Source organism: Balaenoptera borealis (assembly GCF_965194805.1).
Source record: "Balaenoptera borealis genome assembly, chromosome: 4".
NCBI classification, from domain to species: domain Eukaryota; kingdom Metazoa; phylum Chordata; class Mammalia; order Artiodactyla; family Balaenopteridae; genus Balaenoptera; species Balaenoptera borealis.
Window position 1 is genome coordinate 62,886,652 of NC_138861.1, and position 26,450 is coordinate 62,913,101.

Here is a 26,450-nt window from a genome sequence, read left to right on the forward strand (position 1 = left end):
AATAACCTTCTGGCACCAGGCGCTGATAACCCAAAGAAGGGTTAATGTGAACTACACTAAGAAAGTCACACGTTAAAGTAAAAGCTCCGTTCAAAAATGGTCCAGAAAAAGCTCACCAACAGAGAGGAAAGACAGTAGTAAGGCACTGTGATTAATGACAGGGCACTAAAGCGGACTCCAGTGACAGGAGTACTAGGGAGTTGGGAAGAAACTGAAAGCAGACCTGAAATCAGAAGGAGAACGCTGATTTTAGGGAGAGCACATTACAGTCAGCTCAGAGGAAACATGTAGCTCTTCTATGGTTTCATTACGGATTGAGGTGCAAATGGAACTCTGCTGATACTTCTCTCCCAGATTTCGGATCTTATAAAATCTCAGAGGCAAGTGGGTAAAACTTACCTTGTAAGAGTGACTAGCCAGACTATTCCCAGAGCAGAATAACAAGAAGGGATGAACCTTGTCCGAAGAACTTTGTCTGGTAGGCTTCTGAGACGGTAGTAAAAGCTATAACCTCTTCACTTTGAGAAGTTCACAAAGACTGCCTTGTGCACACATAATCACAACTCAGAGAACCTGACTATGAGACTAACCGGGTTGGTGGCAACAGTTATTCCAATAATCTCACTGAGGGCAGATTACAAAAGGAGGAGTGCCAGAGCAAAATCAAAGAACAACACGATTCTGTAAAACAGGGAATCCTAACAACTCAGGTTTTATTTTCTGAACACAGGAAAGGAATAAATCAAATGCTGTACTAAATGCACCTAAGTCTAAATGCTGTGGGTCACCCTTGTGCACTGCATGCAGCATTTAGACAGCTCTGAAAACAAAGCATGCCAAAAAATAAACCCTGACCTGTGACCTGGAAAAACTCAAAATGTTTACTAGAAATATTTAAAAAATTATAGTGGAAATTGAATCTAAAGCAGTAGCTCCACTTTTAGGCTATTTCGCCTATTCATGGATGTGGGAAACTCTGTCATGGAAGGTACTTAACTCTGAGTTAGAAAGATGGATGATTGCATATCTACAGTTTTCATTAAGCTTTTTTCTTTAAAGAAAAAAAATAACATTGTTTCCTGATTATAGTAATATATTCTCTTGTAGAATATTTGGAAGACATAATGAAGTATGAAGACTATAAAAATCATCTGTAGTTCCATTATCCAGAGAAAACCACTTTTTTACATTTTTGGTACATTTCCTTTCACTTGTGTGTACGTGTACCTATATTTAAATCAAATTGTGGCAACTAAGACCCAATGCAGCCAAAAAAAAGAAAAAAAAAACTGTGACCACAGTGTATATGTGGCTTGGGAGACAGCTTTTAAAACTTACTATATTTTAAAAAATACCCTCTGCCATTAAATATTCTTCCACAACACCATTAGTGTTTGTTGTATTGATGTTCTACAATTTATTGAACAATTTTCCTGTTAGGTTATTTAAGTTGCATTTAAAGTTTTGCTACTATAAATCATAATGTAGTGATAAATATATATACCTATATATTTTGCCTTTATCTCTGATTATTTCCTTAGGATAGATATCTGGTAAAACCACTGGAACTTAATTTTTCAAGGCTCCTGATTCACACCGATAAAGTGATTTCCAAAAAGGCTGTACCAATATATATCCTACTAGCAGAGCCCTATCTGAGCCTTCCCACACTTTCATCAGCACTGAATATTATTCATAGATATTTTAAACAACAACAACAAATTATTTGTTGTACTAAACTTCCATTTTTGAAATAAGGTACAGTGAGTCTATAATATGAGATAAATGATTTTTAAAAATTTAAAATACCCAGAAACCATAAGTTATGTGTAATGGAGGGAAGGTATTCCAATAATCTTTTCATAATCTTTTCTTTTAAAAGTGATTATTTTCTGGGGTTATGAGACATTAATGAGTTCACCTAAAATGTGTTAGATAGCTACAATAAACAGTACACAGTAATATAAGGCCTTCTGAAGGATGCAAAAGAAAAGTTTTACCCTAAAGAACTTTCTGTATAATCTCATAAAGTATGAATCACATAGGTTAAAATAAATCACTGGAGAATGATTTCAAGTGCATTCAGTCAAGTGACATAGACAGTATCCAACGATTCAGGAGATGAAGGATATTGGACTTGTTAGAGAAGGTTCACTGATGAACCCTTTCCTAATTTAATGTCAGCACGGAGAATCTAAAGCGGGAATAGTATAACAACAAGAATAATCAGGGTTTCGGCAAAGTGCAGAATCACAGCCTGGTTGAAGTAGGTAAGCATTGAAAAGGAGTTTGAAAAAACATTTGATAAGTAAAATTACCCAAAAGAAGGGCACGGGAATAGTTAGCTAAAGAATAAGGATTCAACATCACTACTGTTTCAGACAATCCATAATCATGAACATTACCGCTACCACAAACAGCTTTCCACGTCATTTTGCACATCTACTTGAGAAGCATTTTAAATTTAGCACATAGAGGTGCTGCCTGCCCACCAGGTCAGTTTCAGCAGTGTGCCATTTTTACTGTTTCGCAGCATCTGCACAACTATGTAAATATTTTTATGGGCTTTATAAAAACGGGTGGAAAGAGGAAAAAAAAAAACCCAAGTGGATAAAATGCTAAGGTATCCAATTTAATTGACGGCAATCACCAAGCCTGCCCCAATTGGCATGCTTTTGGCCTCATTTGGATGCTCACTGGACATAAGCTGGTCAATGCCACGTTCAATTGTGTACAAAACTACTGGAAATATGTCACCAGAGACTGGGAGGAAGATGTTCTTTATGACACGCAGGTCTATTGTTGGACGTACACTCACTGAATTGTGGTGTAGGTGAGCTGCATGTGGGTTGGATGGAGGCTCCAACACTTACTACATCTCTGAATCTGTCCATTTGTAAAATGGGGATAACAGTACCTAGGCTCAAAGGGTTTTTGTAAGGATTAAATGAGATAATGCATATATATTACTTAGAGGAAAACAGTTCCTGGCACAAAGTAGCTGCTCAGTAAAACATAGCATCTCTTCTTGCTACACCACCACCACCACTACCACCTTTTCAGGAATATTCTACATTCAATATAAAGGTTTCCTGAAACAGGCTCTTGTACAAGAATGAAAAGTTTACTTTCTTGAAGACTCATTTGGCAATTTTATAAAGAATGAATCAGTATAGGAAGAGAAATGGTTTGGAGAAAAGCTAAAAGTAGGTGTAGGAATCTGGATGTGACATAATTAGACCCTGGTAGTTGCGGAAACTAAAATGAAAGACAATATTAAGCTTCTGTTGTGGAACGGAGCACATATATCCCTCTTTTATGGCCTAACACATACAGCACTATTTGTTTAATCATAGCAGAAAACTACAATAGCCAGATGCCTTAAATCTGGTTTATATAATTTCATACATATATATTTCATACATTGGCTCGTGTACCACGGCACTGCAGTGATTGCCATTTTACTTGTTGAACTACCCTACCTCCCACTTGTCAATAAGCTCAGAAAATACGGAGGAGCGGTCTTATTCACTGTGCTGTACCTCAGGACCTAGCATAGTGTGGAGCATAAATTATAGGTGGGGTACTTAAATGTACATTGAATTAAGGGCCGAGGTTCTGATCTTATGATAAAAACTGTGTTTTTTACACACTGCTTTTTTTCTTTGGGGGTTCTAACAGACCCTAAGGATTTTTCCCCTAGAAAGAAAAAAAGCACAGATGTAAAATTTTACATATAATTTTTTGAATCATGGTTCCCAGATTTAGAAGCCCTGCACTAGACTGTAGTGAATTCATGCTATGAAGTTTCTTGGTAAACAGCCATTTGGCTTCCCCTGACAAAATGCCCACTGGGACATGCACTTGTTTCATTAAAACATATGCAGGTCCCAGGCAGGATGGGGTTTTACTAGTGTGCAGTGATATTAATGAGTAAAAGTATGTTAGTAAATGTCAATGGAGTTATCTCAGCACCAGACACTATCCACAGTCACTGGATAACAAACATTTTCCATTTCATCTTCAGGGGATTTTTCCTTGCTTATTATATCAGTAGCGTATTCCCTATTGAATGGAAAAACCTGATCCTAAATCTACAGCCATACTGTCCTTTGGGAAGTGTGGTCACCCTAAGTGTTATCTGGCTTTGAATTCCATGTGCAGTTGCTAAGGAACAGGATTGTCCTTTAGCAACGAAGTAGTTCACACTTGCTTTACAGCAGCCTCTGACATCTTCGTTTCATCTCTTTTCCTTGACTGTGAATTCATTGAGGGCAAGGGACACCATTTCTTAGTCTCTAGAACTGGACTTTGCATCAAGGGATGCCCAATAAATATTTCTGACCAACTGACAGACCAAAACACACTCCTTGCATGTGGTGCAGTATCATTACTACACTCACAGATGTTACATATAAGCTATCTCTTTATACATTACAGTATAAGTGCCAGATACTCTAAATGAACACTAAAGCAAAATGAAACTACCAGGGGAAAACTGCAGAGGTATGCAGTAACAGCATGTCTGAAGTCGGCCATCACATACAGTTCTCTATAGTAACACTAAAATCAAAGACTTGAGCAGAGATTCTCTCCTCAATGTGTCTGCTCAATGTATCATTTCTTCATAGTCTGCCTCTTATTATCTGTATTTGAGAAGGATATTTTCTAAGTTAAAAAAAATAATTCAGGGGCTTCCCTGGTGGCACAGTGGTTGAGAATCCGCCTGCCAATGCAGGGAACATGGGTTCGAGCCCTGGTCTGGGAAGATCCCACATGCCGCGGAGCAACGGGGCCGTGAGCCACAACTACTGAGCCTGCGCGTCTGGAGCCTGTGCTCCGCAACAAGAGAGGCCGCGATAGTGAAGAGGCCCGCGCACCGCGATGAAGAGTGGCCCCCGCTCGCCGCAACTAGAGAAAGCCCTCGCACAGAGATGAGGACCCAACATAGCAATCAATCAATCAATCAATCAATTAAAAAAAAAGACTCATTTCCTCCTCTTCCCCTTTAAAAAAAAAATAATAATAATTCAAAGCTTATAGTTGTCTTTATAACCAAATGGTATATTTTACTGCACTAAACCGATCATCTGCGTTTCACCTCTCAATGCCAGATTCCTCTTCTTTAAAAGAAGGTTAATAGGAAAACAAGTATTTCTTGATAACTGCGTTTTATCTTTAACCGATTATTTTCTCGTTTATATGAATTTAAGCTACTAACCTTTAGTCTGTCTGGTAAACAACTAGTTTAGACTACTCCAGAAGGTTAGATATAAAAACAGAAATACACACTAAAATGGCAATAGATTTAAGAATGGGGCTTAAACTGTTGCAGCTCAAACCACTGCTCCATGAATAACTATTACACAAATAACTAAATTTATAGGGCACCTTACATTAATTATCTCATTTAATCCTCCTAACCTACTATCTGGTAGGTACCACTCCTAACTACTTGCTATACCCGAGCTTGGCCAGCTCACTATGTACCGTCTGAAACGTCCCCTCCAACCCCTACCCTCCACGGTGTCAGCCTGGTGATCGTCTAGTGATCACACAAGGTCAAGCCCAGCCCAAGTGTCACTTACTGGATGAAGCCTTTGCTGAACCTTCTCCCTACAATTAAAGATTTGGAGATTTGCTCCAGGTTTTTCAAAAAAAAGCGTATTAAAAGAAATGAGAGAAAGATCACCTCCTTGACCACCAATAAGCACTGAAATAATTAAGTGAGTTTTTATTCCCACATATTTATGAGTTAAGCTAGGCAGAAATTCTAGGTCCAGGCCTACACTTTGGACAGCACAGTGAAGGAAGGAACTCTGTTTTCAGAAAACAAAAGTTGGAAACCACCATGCTTGTAGTGCTGAGGCCACAAAGTTAGTCTATATTATCCTCTTAAGAGGATACATTATGCTTTTGCCCGTTTTCTCTTGTGGGAGTCAGAGGGCCCCAATGCAGGATTTGCGTGGTCAGATGTCTGAAGTATTCTCTGAATAATCCTGTGCCTGGGCACCAGGTGCTCCATTTTGTCAACACAGAAAGATTCCTATTATCACTGGCCTGGTGATCACCACTTAAAGGTTAGTAGCTAAATTAAGCTTAACAATTGTCACTAGCATCAATATTAAAGCAGACATTTCTTTGGTTCAAATGACTGTTTAGACATCCAGAGTTAGCCAGTGGAGCAAGGAAATAAAATCCCTGTATTTTATTTACCTGGTTTCCTAGATCACGAAAACTATAGATGTTTTCCTGGGTCTGGACTTTCTTTTATTACTTCTAGTGCTAATCATTTGAAATTGTTGCTTCTTTTACCCAATTTAAGGCAGAATTCCAAAATTCATTTGTTAGCATTTCTCTATTTTCCTCCACACCCTCCATAGTTGATTCTAAGGTGTTGGGAACTTCCTGTTTGTCTGTTTCCCTTAATCTAAGGATGTGCCACTTAAGCTTAGGTTGCAGCCCTCATCCATTTTCCATCACAGATTTCTCCATATTGAATTCAAACAGCACCACTACAAATGCTTATGTGAACCAAACAGCTCACTTTTGCTCACTCACAGGAATCTTGCTCAAAAAACAAATATGTATTCAAGTTATTAAATTTGTTAAAAGTTATTCTGAGACACTGACACACTAAATTTTATAATTAAGGGAATATTTGATATTGCATGACTTTCAAAATGAATATTTTTTAAAACAAAATATGCAAACTGAGGCATTTGCTAAAAGACTTCTTGGTAGCCTTCTAAAAATGTACTTTTCTTCCCTAAAGATTTTTAAAGCTTTGGAGGCTGTTCTGAACAGTACTGGCATTGTATGCAGTTCTAGCTGATGTCTTCTAACCCCTGTGCACATTCTGAAACTTAGAGCCGAAGGAAGCTGTCCAGCTGACTAACCAATTGTTAAAAGATGCAAAGGGCCTTAAAAACTACTTAAACATTGCCCTTAAAGACACACCCAAATGACTGCTTTGTGTTGTGATGTTAACCCTCTCTAAAAGTGTCTAACTGGGAAAATAAAATCCTTTTCAGACACAAAGGGTGAAATCTGAGTCATGATAAGATTGCGATGACGCTAGGTCAAGGGAAAGGAATCACTTTTCCTAACCCAATTGTTAAGTGCAATTCACCTTGTGCCCTCTATCCTGCAGTATGTCTAAACATTAGGCAGATTTTATGAAGAATTTTTATTCTCATACGTGAGCATTTCTGTCTTCATTATTTTAAGGGTAGAGAATAAACACTAGCTAAGAGGTCACTACATAAAAATACAAAACAATTTGACTCAAATTATGACTCATGTTAATTCTCTTCCTTACTGTATTAAGAGAATTTAGGGGTAGAAGATGAAGCGCTCTCACAATTTAGAAAAGGTTCTGGGAGAAAGTCACAAGTCAAGAACCACAAAGGTTTCAAAGGTACTGACAGTGGAAATTTCAAATGGGTCATCATAGATACCACAAATAAGTTATAAAAAGCAATGACCAATAGGTTCCATGGGAAGGAATTACCTTATCAATCATGCTTTTTTAAGGCATTGTGCTTTTTTAAGACACCATATTCATTAAATAAGCACTGAATGTAAAATTGCTTTCTCATCTAACCTTATAATCTATATTATTAAAGAAAAAAAATGTTTGACCAAATATTTTCTAGATATCATAGCCTGTTTATAACATTATATCCTGACGATAGGATACCCTTCATGAGCGTTTCAACTATATCACGTACAACCCTATAATTATGGTCATCCTTTTTTATCTTTATTAAGAATCACTACAATTTCTATAATATTTTAGCATCTAATCAGAATTAATAGCTTTTTCATTGTTGATTAGGGTCAGATGTGATAAGTGACCTCAAACGTTCTTTTTAGAGGCTTCAAGACAAAGAACTCTAAACAAGCACCAGCATCTTTTGAAAGGATACCTCAGGGGGCAGGGAAAAATTATTTTTCCCAGTAAAGTAGAGAAGGGGAGCTGGTGGTAGGTAAGGATGAAAGGTTTTCAGGCTTGTTAATAGTTTACAGCATGGGTTCTTCCTGCCTCTCCCTGACCCTCCCCGCCCGAGTAACAATGGGGACGCTGGTGAGATACTAGTGGATGGGTTCTGACCATACCTTCGTGGGTAGGCTCTGGGTCAGGTGTGAGTGAGATGTCATCCAGCTCTCGCAGGCAGAGCCATTCTCCATCCATAGACACTCGGAATTTGCAAAGGTAGATGGTCTCCATAGCAGCCTGTGTGATCTTGTCAGTGGTGGGGGTCGGCATATCGGTGGGAGGCGTCAGAGCCGACATGATGACTCAGCTGGGACCACAACACACACACACACACACACACACACACACACACACACACAAACCCCACAAAAATAATTAAAGCCTCCTCAACAAAAACCCCAAATCCAAAGCTCTGCAACAAAGCTCTCAAGAAACGGGGTGGGGGAGGTTAAAAAAAAAACACACCTTATGGTTTAAGAACCAACTGTTCAAGATAAACAATTCTACACTATCTCTTCTCATAGACAGCTCCTACCACCTGGCAAAATAAGATGATGCTTGTCTTCTTCCAGCTTCTCTCTTGTTATCTTCCCTTCCCTACCTCCTTCTTTTTCAGCTGAGCCAGAGGCTTCAAATCCTGCACGGCCGATGCTACCTTAGCTGGCTTTGAAAAACTGGCCTCTGTATGAGTAAGTGAAAAATCCTCCTTCTGTGTGCAGGAAAAAAAAAAAAGTACAAAAGAAAAAAAAAAAAAAAACGAACAAAAAATAAACCAATATTTTCGATTTAGCTTAAAAAAAATCCTGAACTGCAGAAATCACTTCCAGGATCTGCTCAGAGGAGCTGGGATGCTGAGTTCTGATAGGATTGGTCGTGCGCAGTAAGCAGGGTGTTGACCAAAATGGCTGACTAATGAACTGAACTGAAAATTCAGGCTCATGTGACCAGCTGCTCTGAACGTAGGGCGAGCAATTCCCAGGATGCTTTATAGATGCTGCTGATGCAGGGAGAGCAATTAGGCTGCTAGCTCTCATCCTGCACAACCCACTTCCAGACTATGCTAGTCAAACTGTGATCAGACATAACACAATGCACATATCCTCATCAATTCCCCTCTCTGTGGGATAAAAGGGCTGGATAACAGGAAGACAATTGATACTGGGTAATACTGCACAGCAAAGATGGTAAAAGAGGTAGTTAGATTACTTTAACAAGCACATAATTCACCTCTTTTTTCCTTATATACTTAGCTATCAAAATTCTTTGCTCTGCTAAAGGTGGTGTTTTAAGAAAAACTAAAGCAGATTTTCAATTTAAATATCATACTCTCAGGCATTCATAATTTCCTTCTCCAAAGTACAAAGACCTAACTTTTTAGATAGGACAGAAGTGCAAGAAAAATAAACTTGAAGTGAAAAAAGTAAAATCCTTCTTGATTAATGGCAATTTCCCCCTCCCTCTTTTGATATTGCTGTATTTACCAAGTTTCTGCATTAGATTAGTTTCTAGTATCTTAAAAATTCTCCCATCCTGGAACATGCTAAGGGCACATTATCCAGTTCTCCTAAACCAATCAACCAGTTTACCCACTCACCACATATCTATATTATCCAATGAGACCTCTATGCCTTGGTAGCAAGAAGTTAGGTACTTGCTTTCTGAGCTACATAAATAACAAGGAGATAAGGGATGACAAAGATTTTCTTTGAAAACGTTTTGGACGATTGAAAACAAGTTTTTGTTTGTTTGTTTTTTGTTTGTTTTTACTTAACGGTCTGGTTTTTAGGAGGAGCACAAAACTTCAAGAAATATGTCCCAAGATGATTAATTGTGTTCTAGGATTTCTTATCAGAGGGATATCTAAAAACTGAAAGAAAAATTTCTCCTTGAGTATTATTAAAATTTCATAAATTTAAAAAAATATTTATTTATTTATTTTTGGCTGCGTTGGGTCTTTGTTGCTGTGCACGGGCTTTCTCTAGTTGCAGCGAGCAGGGGCTACTCTTCATTGCAGTGCACGGGCTTCTCATTGAGGTGGCTTCTCTTGTTGCAGAGCACAGGCTCTAGGTGCGCGGGCTTCAGCAGTTGTGGTGCACGGGCTCAGTAGTTGTGGTGCACGGGCTTAGCTGCTCTGTGGCATGTGGAATCTTCACGGACCAGGGCTCGAACCTGTGTCCCCTGCATTGGCAGGTGGATTCTTAACCACTGCGCCACCAGGGAAGCACAAGTGTTTTATATATATATATATAAATATATAAATATATAAATATATATATATATATATATATATATATAAATAACTGAATCATTTTGCTGTACACCTGAAACTAACACAACATTGTAAATAACTATAATTCAATACAACAAATTTTTTTTTAAGTAAATGAAAATGAAAGCCATACTGGAATAAAGTGTTTACAGCAAATACAAAAAAATTCATAAATGCTCCCATCCTAATTTGAGATTGAACTCAGAAAAAATGCTAAGAACCAGATTCTGTAGGTAAACAGGTATTTTCATATTATTAGAGGGAAGGCAATCTGGTACAATCTAAGAATACATATACGTATATGCTTATTTATAATTAGGAAGAAAATCAGCAAGTTACTAAGGAAAATAAAATATTCCAACTAGGTTTACTCATTTCTATTTAAATCTCTTCCAACATTATTCTACATCTGGACCAGAGCTATTCATTCATTCATTCATTCAGTAAATATTCACTGAGAGTACTCCATGTGCCAGGCACTGGGCATGCAGCAGTAAGACAAGATCACTTCTTCAAGGAACCAGAGTTTACATATCCAAATACTGAATATAAGTCTTTATTTAACACATTCACATTTAATTACAATGCAATTCCTTTCTAGCCAGACATCTTTATAGATTAAAACTTAAAGGGGGATAGTTTATAGTTTCACTTTAAGCCATGTAATACTTCAAAACACAGTTAAGCAGTCATTAAAATCTTTAAAATTACACTGAATAGTTCCTGGAACCACAATACCAAAGAGCCCTGGCTATCTGTACATATGACATCAAGACTCTAGGTCACTGATACATTCTTAAAATATAGAACTGTGAATACGTGAATTAATCTGAATGCTCTGGGATTGCCTGTGTCCACCAACATCTGAATTCAGCCTGTCACAAACCATGATGGACAATCTTCCCACCAACCAAACAATAAGCATTTACTTAACCCTGAACAGGAGATCTGGATTGATTACAACGTACTAGCACAACAAGAACATCTAGGTCAATAAGCACAGAAACTTGATTAACATTCCTTCCAAAGGTCCTTCTCTCCAGGTAGATGACACAAGGAAGGAAGCCCAAAGCAACTAAAACTTTTGCCAAGGAGAGAAAAACCTGTCTGCACTGGTTACCCTTGAGTTTCCCATACCTATCAGTTTGAGGAGGTATTAGCAGTTATTTCAGAAATAAGAACTGTGGGTGGGCAGGAAAACCTGTACTTTTACCCAGTTATACTTGTTTGCAGGTAAACACTCTTGAGTCTTCAACATGACAGTTACTCATTGTTCTGTTCATAAGCAATGAATTTACTATGAAAACACGCACTAAATAGAGGACTAATAAAAATAATTTTAAATATTGCTTGGTAATGTTTTTACATTTGGGTCTTTACTATGTAAACATATTAGCTTAGAATGTAAAGGCAATATTAAGTCATCAGTAAGACATACAAACCTTGAACTTTTTTCTCATAATCTTTTCTCATAAACACACTACTTATAGGCTGTATTGAACTATTTTCTCATTTGATTCCACTTGAGAATAACTGCATATATTTGTAAAAGAGTTGTGAGGAGGTCTGGGGTACAGTTTGTGGCCCTAAAACAGAATTAACAAGGCTATGTGAAGTTCAAATCCAAGATAATGATCTGAACAATACTATGTTCCAACTGCTTACCCAGCATGAATTTTCCACATTACGGTTGATTCAAAGCAAATGAGATTCACTTTTCAAAGTTAGTACTTACATTCCTTTAAAGTATATTTACTCAGCTACTATTATAAGACAAAGACTGATTTGTCACACCCAATGTCCCTGTTACACGATGTGGAAAAATTATTACTACTTAAGGTAGTATCATTTATTGAATTTTTATTTTCTGTTAGGTGCTTTGTAAATATCATATCAAATCCTCACAAGAATCCTGCAAAGTTGGGACTTTCCTGGTGGCGCAGTGGTTAAGAATCCGTCTGCCAATGCAGGGGACACGGGTTCGAGCCCTGGTCCGGGAAGATCCCACATGCCGAGGAGCAACTAAGCCCGTGAGCCACAACTACTGAGCCTGCGGTCTGGATCCCGCGAGCCACAACTACTGAAGCCCACGAGCCACAACTACTGAAGCCCGCGCACCTAGAGCCCATGCTCCGCAACAAGAGAAGCCACCACAATGAGAAACCTGTGCACCACAATGAAGAGTAGCCCCTGCTCGCCGCAACTAGAGAAGGCCTGTGCACAGCAACGAAGACCCAATGCAGCCAAAAAAAAAAGAAAGAATCCTGCAAAGTAGGTATTGATATTCCCTCTTTGCATTCAAGGAAACCAAAGTTGAGCCACATAACTGGCCCAAGGTCACACGATTAGCAAGTGGCAGATCCGGGATCCCCAGCTGCTTCTAGAATGCCCCTGAAGTCCATTATTTTCTTCTATACTTTGCAGCTTCAGCACTCCACCCCAAGGATTAAATTTTACTCAGGGAAAATAAAAGAAAACAAAACAAAAGCAAAAACATAGTAACACAGGCAAGGTCCTCTTGAAATTTCCTAAACAGTTATTTCAACAAAGTCAAGGTTTGAAGCAGAGAAAAATTTTAACCGCTTTCATACTTTACACCTTAATGTTTCACAAACCATATATTCCACTTAGTCACCTTTATACATCTAGTTTACGTTTTTAATAAGTGGGCATTTTCTTTTCTTTCTTTCTTTTTTATTTTGGCCGAGCAGCAAGGCTTGCAGGATCTTAGCTCGCTGACCAGGGATCAAACCCAGGTCCCAGCAGTGAAAGTGCCGCATCCTAACCATTGAACACCAGGGAATTCCCAAGTGGGCATTTTCTGAGAAGCTGAGAATTCAGCATGTATCTTTCTGCTTGTGCTGGCGAAGGGTAAACCAAATTCTTCCTGACTATCGTGAAGGATGTCACTTGCTTAACTGTACCATTGAAAAAACCATCTTACCGAGTTCCCGCCACATTTACTTATCCGGGTGGACATATTAAGAACACCTGATACATTTAGAAGTGTTAAAAGATAAATGAAGTGGGGGGGAGAACTATTTTCTAAAATGACTCATTTCAGAACTTCTTTAAATAACAAACTTTTATGCCTAATTTTAATTCTTAAAAAAAAATCACCAATACCCATGAAACCATTGCCCAACTGGAGAAACAGACCAGTGTCTTACATTTACATGCTCCTTCTCTGTTCTGAATTCCTGCCTCCCCTTTTGAGGCAGCTACTTCTGAATTTTGTGTAAATCACTGTCTTATTTTAAAAATATTATTACAAATACACGGATGCCTAAATAATATTTTAGCTTGTTTTTTTTTTTAACTGTAGCGAAAAGGGTTTCATACTGTATATAACCTAAGCCTTTCACTCAAAACTGCATTTTCTAAGATTTATCCACATTGTAGTGTGTAGCTTGTACTTTATCCTTTGGGCTGCTGTGTTACAAGGTAATAGTCCATTGTATGTATAAGCAATTTTTGATCTATTTTCATGCTGGTGAGCATTTGGGTTATTTCTAATTTTTTCGTTTTAAATGATATTATTTAGATACTTTTCAGAAACAGATTTCTGGTAGGTATGCCAATTCTTCTTCAACAGGTTTGAGGGTAAGAGACCACTTCACTTACTTCTTTTACAGTTAGCTGACTCCTCCTATTACTTAGTTCCTATTCTGCACACAATAGTGGTTCTTAAAATTTGTCAACTTGTGCAACTACATCAGTTTGTAAAGCTCACAAGTTCTGTTTCCCAAGGCCTCCTGGGTCACGGTTTTACAATTTAAGAAGAAAAGTCTCATCACCTCCCCCCAATTTCACTAGTTGCTGTTAGCACAAAAGGGTTCCCATGATGAATTATCATCATGATGCCATCTGGGAAAGTCCAGATGTTTCTGCTAAATTATAAGATGATTCAATTGAAAGATCATGACTTTGTCACACGCTCCAGTTCTCCCTCTCACTTCCTTCCCTCTCCCACACAAAGATCTATTATATCTACCTCTAATGTTGAGATTGCTACAAGTTTAGGTTTATACACTTGGCAGGCTCAGTATTACTTTGTAGATATTCCAAGGAAGATAATATATACTATGAGTATACCTGAGAAGCTGAGTTATGATTGCTAAAAACACCACCAGGACTATTACATTGCATAATATTTTTCTTGTAAAATTAACCAGCATAAGACTGAAAATAACTCCTACCTTAATAACTAAAATGGATCTCATGGCTACGTGGCAGTGGGTAATAATTTACAGATGTAAAGCTACCAACTACTTAGTAGACAATCTTGGGAAACTTATCCTCCGCTTGTCTCAATTTATTCAGCTATAAAAATGGAACTAAATAACTAGCTTCACAAAGATCACAGGCTCCATGAGAAGAACGCTGCCTGTTTTACACACCATCACACACCTGCTTAAAATAATACCTACCAAATACCAGATACTCCATAGATACTTATTGGTATAGATATGTAACTCTAAAGCACTCTATATTCTTGCAATGATATATTTCCACCCTACTGTTTCACTTCAACCATGAAACCCCCCAAGTTCTAGAAAATCAAGCTATATTTATGCCCCAACAAACATGTCATTCTAACACAGGCTTTATTCATTTATACACAACAGATTCAATGATTTAACATGTATAAAGCACCTATTATGTCTAGCCTCTATGGATATGAAGGAAGAACAAGGCAATAGACAAGAAACAGGAAATTATAGGTGTTTAAGAAATCCCTAAATCCCTGTCACACACATGGCTATTCAGTGTTGCTTACATACCTAACTATTTTCTGTATCACACTGGTGGCTTGTGAATTTCACATTCATTCATTTTTAGCAAATAGGGCTTTATTGGGTAGAACAAGGAACTAGAGGGCTACTGCTGCCTAAAGAGGAACCTCCAGTTTAGGATGTGATTCCAGTTATGGGAGGTGGTGAAGGAGGCTGAGAGCATGTGGACTCAAGCCAGAATGCCCACAGTCAATCCTAGGTCCATCACTTACAAGCTGAGTGCTTGTTTCTGCGCCTGTCTTTTCACTGACAAAATGGCGATACTCATATTAACTACTTCAGAGTTAGATGAAGTAATGAAAGTAAAATGCTCAACATGGCACTTTACACAAAGTAAGCAGTCAGTAAATGGCAGCCATTATCATCATTTTAATATGTGATTCTGTCTTCGAGAGTACTGGGAAAAAACCCAAAAACCCTATCAATCACAAGAAATGAAAGTCAGTAAGGATGAATGTTCAAGGGACTAAGGTAGAGGAAAGTAAAAAAGGTGATCTGAGTAAAGGGTATGCTGGGGCATCACTTGGGACTTGAGAAAGGAAGAGGAGAGAGGGGTCGGAATTTTACCAAGCCTTCATAACAGGTGACCAGATTTCCTAAGTTCATAAAAAAGGCAAGGGAAGCAGATAAATGTCTGTGGACAGTCCGTAAACAGATTCTAAAATTAGAGAGAAAAACCATATTCTTAAAGGCAATATGCTGAAACAATTTCTCCCGCTTTCTACATGCCTTTTGCTGTCACAGTCTGCTAATCTCTCCTTTCCTTACGGATCATGAGGTTTCAGACTTTCCCGCCTCTGCCCCACCATCCAGGCCACTCCCTCTGACACATGCTGAGTGTCATGTCCATTCCGTATGGAGCAAGTCTAGAACCAGACACTCACTAAGATGGGTTGTGCAAAGAGGAATATCATCTTGGCCCAGCAGCCCTCGATTCCTGATCTGTTATGTTTTAGAAAGACTATGAACTTCTCACAATTATTCAAACATAGCTACAGTCGAGGGCATGACAGTATTGATAGGTACCCTCTCAAGTACCACTGCTTTTGTAACTCTAAAAGCATTTCTTTTCACGTAATTTCAAACCAATTCTTTATGCTTACTGTATACTACTAACTTCCCAAAATAAATTTTAAAGCTCATACTTGAGCCACTTTGCACTGTAGGAAGACATTATAATGTTAATAAGGTTTGTGTAGAAATGTAACAGTTGTGATGTTCTGCAAAGTTCATTAAAATGGGATTCTACTTTTATTTATGATGGCTACAGGTTACTTATTGTGTAATGATAGAGAAGCAGCATATCTTTTATGCAACTTGTTTAATTATTTAAGGAATTTTCAAAAATATTAGCCAATAAGGAATTATCATTATTTCATCCAGTTAATTTTGCTAAACTCTCATCATCATCCACCTAGACTTTTTACTACCTATAACATACACTAGAAAAATATGTTCTCAGCTTCTTGACAAAATTTTACCTGTTTAACACATAGGTTTCTGTTAAAAGTCAAACAAAAAAGGGAAAAGATGAGAGACAAAATACAGTCAGGTGAACATGTTTTGAAGCCAATCCTATTCTTCCAGTCTGAAAAGCTGCTTTGTTTGCCACCTTTCCTCTGCTGTCTCTCCCACCCAGGAACTTTTTTACTGCCCTCTACCCAAACTGGTTTCTTTAAGGCCTTGGTGAGGGAGTATACAGTGATTAACAACATGAGCTTTGGATACTCAGACTATTCAGGAATATGAATTCATTCTCTGTCCTTCAGTTAAAAAAAAAAGCAATATATACAAATATGGAATTATTATGTTGTATACCTGAAACTAACACAATATGTCAATTATGGTAACCAGGGGGGAACGTTGAGGGGAAAGGATAGTTAGGGAGTTTGGGTTTGACAGGTACACACTGCTATATTTAAAATGGATAGCCAACAGGGACCTACTGTATACCACAGGGAACTCTGCTCAATATTCTGTAATAACCTAAATAGGAAAAGAATTCGAAAAAGAATAGATACATGTATATGTATAACTGAATCACTTTGCTGTTCACCTGAAACTAATACAACATTGTTAATCAACTATACTCCAATATAAAATAATAATTTAAAAAATGTCAATTATATATCAATAAAAACAAAAAACAAATAAACAAAAAACACTTCTGGGGACAGGGCCAGAAATCTGTGTTAACAAGACCTCCAGGTGATTCTGATGTGTACTAAAGTTTGAGATAAGACTTTTCCTAAAACCAAAGAATCTATATCTCCAGAATATAATCTTCTAAATCTAACATTACTCTATCAGAATTTATTTTATAACAGTTTAGATATCACTAAAAGACTGTATCAAATACTCTGATGAAAAACATATGTTGCACCTACCTATATGAATTCTATATGAACTACTCCTCTTCCCCATTTTTTTCTTTTCACCTTTCATTGTTAAATGAGTAGTTTTACGCACTGGCTCTTCCATCTAATGGAAATTCTAAGAAAAACCTCTTATAAATATAACCCCCCAAATGGATAAGTACTGATACATGTGAAGTTTGTGCCTCCTTGCCTAGAACATAAAAATATTCTATAAATGTAGCCACTAAGTACCATTACTATCTTACTAGTCACATTCTTTATTCATAATTGTTTGGGTTACAGAACTATAGTAAAATTTCTGTTATCTAATGAAGAACCTTTTAGGATCCTCAAGTATCCAGAATGAAGCTAAGATGAGAACTAAGAAAAAAGAAAACTGAAAGAATGAACCCATGGACGGAGCTCTGACCGCCACAGCAACAGTCAGCTCTACCCACCACCAGAGCCTCCCATCAAGCCTCTTAGATAGCCTCAAGCACCAGAGGGCAGACAGCAGAAGCAAGAAAAACTACAATCCTGCAGCATTTGGAACAAAAACCACATTTACAGAAAGATAGACAAGATGAAAAAGCAGAGGGCTATATACCAGATGAAGGAACAAGAAAAAACCCCAGAAAAACAACTAAATGACATGGAGATAGGCAACCTTCCAGAAAAAGAATTCAGAATAATGATAGTGAAGATGATCCAGGACCTCGGAATAAGAATGGAGGCAAAGATTGAGAAGATGCAAGAAATGATTAACAAAGACCTAGAAGAATTAAAGAACACACAAACAGAGATGACCAATACAATAGCTGAAATGAAAACTACACTAGAAGGAATCAATAGCAGAATAACTGAGGCAGAAGAATGGATAAGTGACCTGGAAGACAGAATGGTGGAATTCACTGCTGCAGAACAGACTAAAGAAAAAGAATGAAAAGAAATGAAGACAGCCTAAGAGACCTCTGGGACAACATTAAACGCAACAACATTCGCATTATAGGGGTCCCAGAAGGAGAAGAGAGAGAGAAAGGACCAGAGAAAATATTTGAAGAGATTATAGTCAAAAACTTCCCTAACATGGGAAAGGAAATAGCCACCCAAGTCCAGGAAGCGCAGCGAGTCCCATACAGGATAAACCCAAGGAGAAACACGCCGAGACACATAGTAATCAAACTGCCAAAAATTAAAGACAAAGAAAAATTATTGAAAGCAGCAAGGGAAAAACGACAAATAACATACAAGGGAACTCCCATAAGGTTAACAGCTGATTTCTCAGCAGAAACTCTACAAGCCAGAAGGGAGTGGCATGATATACTTAAAGTGATGAAAGGGAAGAACCTACAACCAAGATTACTCTACTCGGCAAGGATCTCATTTAGATTTGATGGAGAAATCAAAAGCTTTACAGACAAGCAAAAGCTAAGAGAATTCAGCACCAACAAACCAGCTCTACAACAAATGCTAAAGGAACTTCTCTAAGTGGGAAACACAAGAGAAGAAAAGGACCTACAAAAACAAACCCAAAACAATTAAGAAAATGGTCATAGGAACATACATATTGATAATTACCTTAAACGTGAATGGATTAAATGCTCCAATCAAAACACACAGGTTTGCTGAATGGATACAAAAACAAGACCCATATATATGCTGTCTACAAGAGACCCACTTCAGACCTAGGGACACATACAGACTGAAAGTGAGGGGACAGAAAAAGATATTCCATGCAATTGGAAATCAAAAGAAAGCTGGAGTAGCTATACTCATATCAGATAAAATAGACTTTAAAATAAAGAATGTTACAAGAAACAAGGAAGAACACTATGTAATGATCAAGGGATCAATCCAAGAAGAAGATATAACAATTATAAATACATATGCACCCAACATAGGAGCACCTCAATACATAAGGCAACTGCTAACAGCTATAAAAGAGGAAATTGACAGTAACACAATAATAGTGGGGGACTTTAACACCTCACTTACACTAATGGACAGATCATCCAAAATGAAAATAAATAAGGAAACAGAAGCTTTAAATGACACAATAGACCAGATGGATTTAATTGATATTTATAGGACATTCCATCCAAAAACAGCAGATTACACGTTCTTCTCAAGTGCGCACGGAACATTCTCCAGGATAGATCACATCTTGGGCCACAAATCAAGCCTCAGTAAATTTAAGAAAACTGAAATCATATCAAGCATCTTTTCTGACCACAACGCTATGAGATTAGAAATCAATTACAGGGAAAAAAACATAAAAAACACAAACACATGGAGGCTAAACAATACATTACTAAATAACCAAGAGATCACTGAAGATATCAAAGAGGAAATCAAAAAATACCTAAAGACAAATGACAATGAAAACACGACGACCCAAAACCTATGGGATGCAGCAAAAGCAGTTCTAAGAGGGAAGTTTATAGCTATACAAGCCTACCTCAAGAAACAAGAAAAATCTCAAGTAAACAATCTAACCTTACACCTAAAGAAACTAGAGAAAGAAGAACACACAAAACCCAAAGTTAGCAGAAGGAAAGAAATCATAAAGATCAGAGCAGAAATAAATGAAATAGAAACAAAGAAAACAATAACAAAGATCAATAAAACTAAAAGCTGGTTCTTTGAGAAGATAAACAAAATTGATAAACCATTAGCCAGACTCATCAAGAAAAAGAGGGAGAAGACTCAAATCAATAAAATCAGAAAAGAAAAAGGAGAAGTTATGACACCGCAGAAATACAAAGCATCCTAAGAGACTACTACAAGCAACTCTATGCCAATAAAATGGACAACCTGGAAGAAATGGACAGATTCTTAGAAAAGCACAACCTTCCCAGACTGAACCAGGAAGAAATAGAAAATATGAACAGACCAATCACAAGCACTGAAATTGAAACTGTGATTAAAATCTTCCAACAAACAAAAGCCCAGGACCAGATGGCTTCACAGGTGAATTCTATCAAACATTTAGAGAAGAGCTAACACCTATCCTTCTCAAACTCTTCAAAATATAGCAGAGGGAGGAACACTCCCAAACTCATTCTACGAGGCCACCATCACCCTGATACCAAAACCAGACAAAGATGTCACAAAGAAAGAAAACTACAGGCCAATATCACTGATGAACATAGATGCAAAAATCCTCAACAAAATACTAGCAAACAGAATCCAACAGCACATTAAAAGGATCATACACCATGATCAACTGGGGTTTATCCCAGGAATGCAAGGATTCTTCAATATACGCAAATCAATCAACGTGATACACCATATTAACAAATTGAAGGAGAAAAACCATATGATCATCTCAATAGATGCAGAGAAAGCTTTTGACAAAATTCAACACCCATTTATGATAAAAAACTCTCCAGAAAGTGGGCATAGAGGGAACCTACCTCAACATAATAAAGGCCATATACGACAAACCCATGGCAAACATCATTCTCAATGGTGAAAAACTGGAAGCATTTCCTCTAAGATCAGGAACGACACAAGGATGTCCACTCTCACCACTATTATTCAACATAGTTCTGGAAGTCCTAGCCACGGCAATCAGAGAAGAAAAAGAAATAAAAGGAATACAAATTGGAAAAGAAGAAGTAAAACTGTCACTGTTCGCAGATGACATGATACTATACATAGAGAATCCTAAAACTGCCACCAGAAAACTGCTAGAGCTAATTAATGAATTTGGTAAAGTTGCAGGATACAAAATTAATGCACAGAAATCTCTTGCATTCCTATACACTAATGATGAAAAATCTGAAAGAGAAATTATGGAAACACTTCCATTTACCATTGCAACAAAAAGAATAAAATACCTAGGAATAAACCTACCTAGGGAGACAAAAGACCTGTATGCAGAAAACTATAAGACACTGATGAAAGAAATTAAAGATGATACCAACAGATGGAGAGATATACCATGTTCTTGGATTGGAAGAATCAACATTGTGAAAATGACTATACTACCCAAAGCAATCTACAGATTCAATGCAATCCCTATCAAATTACCAATGGCATTTTTTACGGAACCAGAACAAATCATCTTAAAATTTGTATGGAGACACAAAAGACCCCGAATAGCCAAAGCAGTCTTGAGGGAAAAAAACGGAGCTGGAGGAATCAGACTCCCTGACTTCAGGCTATACTACAAAGCTACAGTAATCAAGACAATATGGTACTGGCACAAAAACAGAAACATAGATCAATGGAACAAGATAGAAAGCCCAGAGATAAACCCACGCACCTATGGTCAACTAATCTATGACAAAGAAGGCAAAGATATACAATGGCGAAAAGACAGTCTCTTCAATTAATGGTGCTGGGAAAACTGGACAGTTACATGTAAAAGAATGAAATTAGAATACTCCCTAACACCATACACAAAAATAAACTCAAAATGGATTAGAGACCTAAATGTAAGACTGGACACTATAAAACTCTTAGAGGAAAACATAGGAAGAACACTCTTTGACATAAATCACAGCAAGATCTTTTTTGATCCACCTCCTAGAGTAATGGGAATAAAAACAGAAATAAACAAATGGGACCTAATGAAACTTCAAAGCTTTTGCACAGCAAAGGAAACCATAAACAAGACGAAAAGACAACCCTCAGAATGGGAGAAAATATTTGCAAACGAATCAATGGACAAAGGATTAATCTCCAAAATATATAAAATGCTCATTCAGCTCAATATTAAAGAAACAAACAACCCAATCCAAAAATGGGCAGAAGACCTAAATAGACATTTCTCCAAAGAAGACATATAGATGACCACGAAGCAGATGAAAAGATGCTCAACATCACTAATTATTAGAGAAATGCAAATCAAAACTACAATGAGGTATCACCTCACACCAGTTAGAATGGGCATCATCAGAAAATCTACAAACAACAAATGCTGGAGAGGGTGTGGAGAAAAGGGAACCCTCTTGCACTGTTGGTGGGCATGTAAATTGATACAGCCACTATGGAGAACAATATGGAGGTTCCTTAAAAAACTAAAAATAGAATTACCATATGACCCAGCAATCCCACTACTGGGCATATACCCAGAGAAAACCATAATTCAAAAAGACACATGCACCCCAATGTTCACTGCAGCACTATTTACAATAGCCAGGTCATGGAAGCAACCTAAATGCCCATCAACAGACGAATGGATAAAGAAGTTGTGGTACATATATACAATGGAATATTACTCAGCCATAAAAAGGAACGAAATTGAGTCATTTGTTGAGATGTGGATGGATCTGGAGACTGTCATACAGAGTGAAATAAGTCAGAAAGAGAAAAACAAATATCGTATATTAACGCATGTATGTGGAACCTAGAAAAATGGTACAGATGAACTGGGTTGCAGGGCAGAAGTTGACACACAGATGTAGAGAACAAACGTATGGACACCAAGGGGGGAAAACTGCGGTGGGGTGGGGATGGTGGTGTGCTGAATTGGGCAATTGGGATTGACATGTATAAAGTGATGTGTATAAAACTGATGACTGATTAAAAAAAAAAAAAATCAGCAATGAGGGACTTCCCTGGTGGCGCAATGGTTAAGACTCCATGCTCCCAATGCAGGGGCCCGGGCTGGATCCCTGGTCAGGGAGCTAGATCCCACATGCATGCCGCAGCTGGGAGTTCGCATGCCACAACTAAGGAGCATGCAAGCCGCAACTAAGGAGCCTGCCTGCCACAACTAAGACCTGGCACAACCAAATAAATAAATAAATAAATATTTTTAAAAATCCAAAAAAAAAAAAAAAAAAAAAAAGAATGAACCCATGATTATCAATAGCAGAGCAGCCAAAAGAAAGACTCAAAAATTACATCTAATATTCTGAAACTATTGCTTTGTCAATAAGAGGCATGACAGGACTTTTTGATAATGCCAGGCCAGAAGAGTAGGTAAAACAAAAGAAAGCAGGCAGAAGAGAAGCGGAGAAATTGGCTGGGAAGACAAACTGTTGACAGTTTAGGCAGCAGTGGTGATAAAAGCAAAATCAGGAAGGCAAGCAGCAGACAGCAAGCTTAGTCATGAGGTAGGAAATGGGGGCATGACCCAGCTCCCAGGACCTTAGATGCTCAGGATCCCAGGTCACTTCAGCTGCGTGTGGAAAAGGACCCACCTGCATTTAGATACTCTTAAGGGCTAAACTGCAGGTCTCTGGTAGTCACTAATCTACAATTACACACCGAAGATGCTACATTTCTGAGGGTTTTCCTCCCTTTTCTTATGGGCCTTTACATCTGCCATTTGACAAAACAGCATTTAATGGATCAGAAAGTGGCTCTTTGCATTCTGAACACAGCTGGAAAAGAGCTGATGGCTGACAGATTTGTGAATCACAGTACTGTGAAAGAAGGCACTGCTCTACATTAATTATAACAAAAGGCTGTCTTCTAAAAAGTCACACATCAAGCTAAAACCTACTAATGTGAGGTGAATGCTCAAAACTTTTTGGTTCTGGGCTTCCCTGGTGGCGCAGTGGTTGAGAGTCTGCCTGCCAATGCAGGGGACACGGGTTCGAGCCCTGGTCTGGGAGGATCCCACATGCCGCGGAGCAACTGGGCCCGTGAGCCACAACTACTGAGCCTGCGTGTCTGGAGCCTGTGCTCCGCAACAAGAGAGGCCGCGATAGTGAGAGGCCCGCGCACCGCGATGAAGAGTGGCCCCCGCTTGCCACAACTAGAGAAAGCCCTCGCACAGAAACGAAGACCCAGCACAGCCAAAAATAAATTAATTAATTAATTAAAAACAACAAAAAAACCTTTTTGGTTCTGATGGTTCAACCCTTCCCCTGCACACCTCCCAGTTTTGAGCAGATGCCTCTACATTTACAAATCCCAAAAAAGTGACTTTTGTCTTTTCAAAGTTTGAAAAGCATACAGCAGATGAACTGATTAATGTGTATTCAACTCCTAATCAGGTATAATGTTTTCCAGAGTACTATTAAACAATGAAAAAAGAAGAAAGAGAGAGACATAATAATAGAAATACCCATGGAGAATAAAGTCAATGAATAAATACATACATACACATACAAATAATGTATATACGCACACATACCTATATAATACACACATATCTTTCTACTGTAGGTGTGTGTATGAAACTGTGAACATAAAATTGATTTTCTCCTCTTAAATACACATTCCTGGGTTTATATGTAAATGAGAGCACTCTTTCCCCACATCATGGACTCTTAAAGAGCATCCATGAGAAACAGTGAATGTTTCTAGAAGCCTCATTCTCTGCACTTTCCAGGGCTCAACCAGGGCATTCACTGTTAAGTATACTCAACTTTGACGTGGGTAGTCACTGTAACGTTTCCAGTTCTTCCCAAGGCCTTTCCCCCCCTTCTTTCTATTCCTTTCCTAGCTCTCCTCCTATCTCAAAACAGCACATACAAATACAGAAAGAAAGCTGCTGCTTTGTGAGTGGACTTCTTTTTGTACACTGATGTATTCGGGAGAGAAAAGACAAGGGCAGAGATGTGGGCTATTTGTATGGCATTGCTTTAAACATAAATGCTTGTGGTAGCTCTGGGAGTTGAAAGAGGAAAAGAACTGTCAATAGAAGCTGATCACCGTGCAAATGGCAGGGGTGCCTCTTCCCTCCAACACCAAGGAGAAGCCATCTCTTGTCCATTCTGTCCACTCACAAGACGACTTCTAAAGTTAGGATGGAAAAGGAAGGCATTAAGTGTTACTGAGCAAGGGCTGGTGTGCCCTTGGCACAGAAAGCCGAACTCTGATAGCAGGTGTTTGCGGCAAAGTAAGGGTTTATTTGCAGGGCGCCAAGCAAGTAGAATGGGCAGCTCATGCTCAAAAGACCCGAACTCCCGGATGGCTTTCAGGCAAGGGTTTTTAAAGACAGTTTTAGAGGAGAGGGTCGTAGGATGCGTGATCAGCTCGTGGACCTTCTTCTGATTGGTTGGTGGTGAGGTAACAGGTTGATGTTTCAGGAATCTCAAACTTCTGGTTCCAACCAGTCTGGGGTCTACCTTGCTTGTGGTCAGCATGTAGTGGCCATCGTCCACCTGGATGGGGGTCTTAGTCTCTACAGAGCAACTCAAAGATATGCATCAGATTGTTATCTATATCCCTTCAGGAGAAACCAGGAGTCCTGTGACGCTACTGTCCTCTTCATTGACTGCTTGCATCTGCTCTTTGGAACTCAGGGAAGGCCTAGGAGTCTAAAGCCTTTTTTTCTACAAACAAGAAACAGGACTTTTGTGCTTGGGAAGGTCCCACAGGGTCCTGCTTGGTTTCAATCCCCGCTTTACTTTGATACTCCTCAATCCTGAGGGGAACAGGTATGGGACAAGAAAGGAAATAGAGTTGTTTTTTTTTTTTTAATAAATTTATTTATTTATTTATTTTTGGCTGCGTTGGGTCTTCGTTGCTGTGCATGGGCTTTCTCTAGTTGCGGTAAGCGGGGGCTACTCTTCGTTGCGGTGTGCGGGCTTCTCATTGTCGTGGCTTCTCTTGTTGTGGAGCACGGGCTCTAGGCACGCAGGCTTCAGTAGCTGTGGCTCGCAGGCTTCAGTAGTTGTGGCACGTGGGCTCAGCAGTTGTGGCTTGCGGGCTCTAGAGCTCAGGCTCAGTAGCTGTGGTGCACGGGCTTAGTTGCTCCACAGCATGTGGGATCTTCCCAGGCCAGGGCTCGAACCCCTGCCCCTTGCATTGGCAGGCAAATTCTTAACCACTGCGCCACCAGGGAAGCCCGGAAATAGAGTTTTGAATAGAGAGGTTAATCATAAACTTGGCAGAAGAACTCGGTTTTAGGGGGACTTGGTTTCAAACGTATTGGACCATAGCATGCAAGTAGCTCCTTCTTATACAGTTGATGAGAAATTGGAATGGACGGTCATACACCAAGGGGGAAAAGGCCCCACACAATATGAACACATACATCTCTGTGAATGCACGCAAAAGTTCTGGAAGAAAACTCACCAAACTCAAAAGTGGTATTCTCTGATAATAAATTGTGGTGG

At 38.6% G+C, this 26,450-nt stretch overlaps 1 protein-coding gene across 13 annotated transcripts in view; it reads right to left on the reverse strand.

Annotated features, from left to right (window-relative positions):
- Window positions 1-26,450, reverse strand: part of RUFY3 (RUN and FYVE domain containing 3) — an 89,981-nt gene that overhangs the window by 60,030 nt on the left and 3,501 nt on the right. For 4 of the 13 annotated variants that reach the window (XM_082390185.1, XM_082390188.1, XM_082390181.1 and 1 more), the window contains exon 2: window positions 8,122-8,309. The exons of 8 other annotated variants lie outside the window; for them this stretch is intronic. In XM_082390185.1, the coding sequence (XP_082246311.1) occupies window positions 8,122-8,299 (178 nt within the window). In that variant the 5' untranslated portion in view covers window positions 8,300-8,309. Of the gene's footprint in view, window positions 1-8,121; window positions 8,310-8,467; window positions 9,920-26,450 lie in introns of those variants that run through there. One more of the 13 variants, XM_082390186.1, reaches the window with a different exon arrangement.